This window comes from Hipposideros armiger, unplaced genomic scaffold, assembly GCF_001890085.2.
Source record: "Hipposideros armiger isolate ML-2016 unplaced genomic scaffold, ASM189008v1 scaffold_239, whole genome shotgun sequence".
Taxonomy (NCBI): domain Eukaryota; kingdom Metazoa; phylum Chordata; class Mammalia; order Chiroptera; family Hipposideridae; genus Hipposideros; species Hipposideros armiger.
In genome coordinates, this window is record NW_017731589.1 from 145,200 (window position 1) to 147,566 (window position 2,367).

Below are 2,367 nucleotides of genomic sequence, written 5' to 3' on the forward strand. Positions count from 1 at the left end.
CCAGGCCCTGGCCCCGGTTCCAGCTCCAGCTCCAGCTCCAGCTTTAGCAGCTCAGAAGAAGACCTGAAGCTGGAGCCCAAGCTCTGGCAGGCGCTCCTGCAGGGTAAGCGTGTAGGGGAGATGAGGAGGAGGGAGCTATGCCCCGGGCTGGGGCCTTGGCCCTGACGCCAGCTCTGTTTGTGACACAGAGAGGGACCCTCTTCCCAGCAGCAAGGGTCCTGGCCCTCCGTCTCCACCCTCTGGTGGCACCCCTGCTGGCAGCAGCCCTGGTGAAGGCCTGGGGAGAGCAGAGCCCAGGGACCACTTCAGCCTCAGTGCAGGTGAGCCTGGGGTCTCTGGAGAGGGGCGTATCCAGAAACTCGGTTCTCTGGGTCCTGCCAGTCACTTTGCCTGACTTGCCAGAAAGTTCTCTACTCTTGTCATGCTTGAGTTCCTCTTACAATGAGCTGTGTCCAAGAGAGAGAGTGGGGCTATTGAAGCGAATGGGGTCCCAGGATTGTTCGTTAGAAAGACTGGCAATAAACTTAATATGCATGTGTTACAATACAATGTTATATATGACGTGTATACATTATATACACTTAGTAACGCATGTATGTGTATATACTGCTGTGTCGGCCCAGCCTACCCACAATGATGAGTGATGCTCAGCTAGGAATGCCTGAGGCACTCACCTGGCTCTGTTTCTCAGAGTGAGCCCCACCGACATTTCCTCAGTGGGGCCAGTGTTCTGGCTGGACCGGCCCTGTGGTTCTTATATGATCGTAGGATGCACTTCAGCAAAAACCATCAGGGAACTTTGAGGAACAGGATTTATTACTCATAGTTACTGGAGGGCACAGGGCACGCTCGAGGGGCACACAGCGGGGTGGCAGGTAGAGAGAGAAAGAGAAAGCTCTGTCTTTATTAGGGTCGAGGGGGGGTATCTAGGGTTTGGTGGGTTCACTCTTTACTGGCTAATTTAAAACATAAGAGCATGAGGTAGGGCACAGGAAGGGAGAAGGAGGGTCACTCAGTGGTCAGTTGTCTAGTTCACCCAGGGCTTTCTGAAAGAGGGACGTTCATGGGGGAGAGGGGACAGCCTGGTTCGTTACCTGGTGGTTTTGCTGGGGCCTGCATCATACAGCTGGCAGTGTGTTTATCTAAGACAGATGCCTTTTGGCATGGGTGCCTTAACAATCCAGAGCTTAGTGTCAGATGCTTCCCCGCCAGCCTCACACTAGCAATCGGAAAGCGTAACGTCAGGGACTTACACTACACGTATATATATGCAGGTATATATAATGATCATAGTACCCATTTTAAAAAATTTGGCAATAAACAAAACTGTCAAAAGTGAGATTTCTCCACCTGGGAGAACTTAGAGGTAGTCTTGTCGAGAAAGCTGGAAGTGCCGCCTGCTACCCCAGGCCACCTCGCTTTCAGCCCAAGCCTGACCCAGTGTTTGACCCGGCAGGAAAAGCAGAAGCAAAGACCGGAGGCAGGTCCCAGTCGCCCAGGAGAGAAGTTGGCTTGGAGACCCCGGGCCAGCCTGGCCCCCTGGGCAGCACCCAAGGAGGTAGGAGTGGGGTGATCAGTCGGGGAAGGGGGCTCCCTGTGAGCTCAGGCAGGTAGCCCCATGCAGTCCTCAGCCCCTGTACAGGCCCAGGCTGTACCCATGCTCCTCGCTGCCTGGTGAGGCTGGCGGGGGAGCAGCGTGGGCCTGGCTTGGACCATGCAGTCTCCATGGCCCACAGGGCACTCCTAGCACAGCCCTGGAGGAGCCTCACTGTGGGGGACCTGCAGGTCTTGGCCCTTTCCACCTGCTGTCCCTGGTCCCCACCTCCTGGTAGAGCCAGAGGTGTCATGCCTCCAGGTAATCCAGTCCTCCCTCATCACACAGGCCCCAACGGGCCATTTGACCAGAGTTGGGTTCCCTGACGGGCCAAATGTATCCACCTGGCATCTCATTCAACCATTATTTGAAAGTTGGAAGTTTGATATTTTTTAGGCCATGTCTAAATAGCCCCATGTCAGAACGGCTCTGTCAAAACAATATGTGTCCACACCCCACACACTCTGTGCTTTCTGCAGAGGCAGTTGGGAATTTCAGCCCTGCCCCGCAGCCGGAGAAAGGGCCCAGGCTGGGGCCCTGCCAGCCTCCTGGGTCTGAACGTGGGCCCCTATCCTGGAAGCCCAGGATTAGTGAAGAATCCGGGGGCCTCAGGCCTGGACACGGAGGACCAAGTGTGGCAGGTGAGCTGGTGGTTTCCCTGTCCCCTCAAGTTGTCAGGAGCCCTGCAGGCACAGGGTTGGGCAAGGGGTCAGCATGTACACAGTCGCCCAACCCCCTTCCTGCTGATAGCTCCTTCCCACAGGGCAGGCCGG

The 2,367-nt window shown here is 55.9% G+C and overlaps 1 protein-coding gene across 1 annotated transcript in view; it reads left to right on the plus strand.

Moving 5' to 3' along the window:
- KRABD3 (KRAB domain containing 3) overlaps positions 1–2,367 on the plus strand; it is a 33,686-nt gene that overhangs the window by 21,875 nt on the left and 9,444 nt on the right. The window contains exons 10-13 of the mRNA XM_019655353.1: positions 5–103; positions 189–320; positions 1,457–1,558; positions 2,074–2,235. Coding sequence (XP_019510898.1) covers positions 5–103; positions 189–320; positions 1,457–1,558; positions 2,074–2,235 — 495 coding nt within the window. The remainder of the gene's footprint in view (positions 1–4; positions 104–188; positions 321–1,456; positions 1,559–2,073; positions 2,236–2,367) is intronic.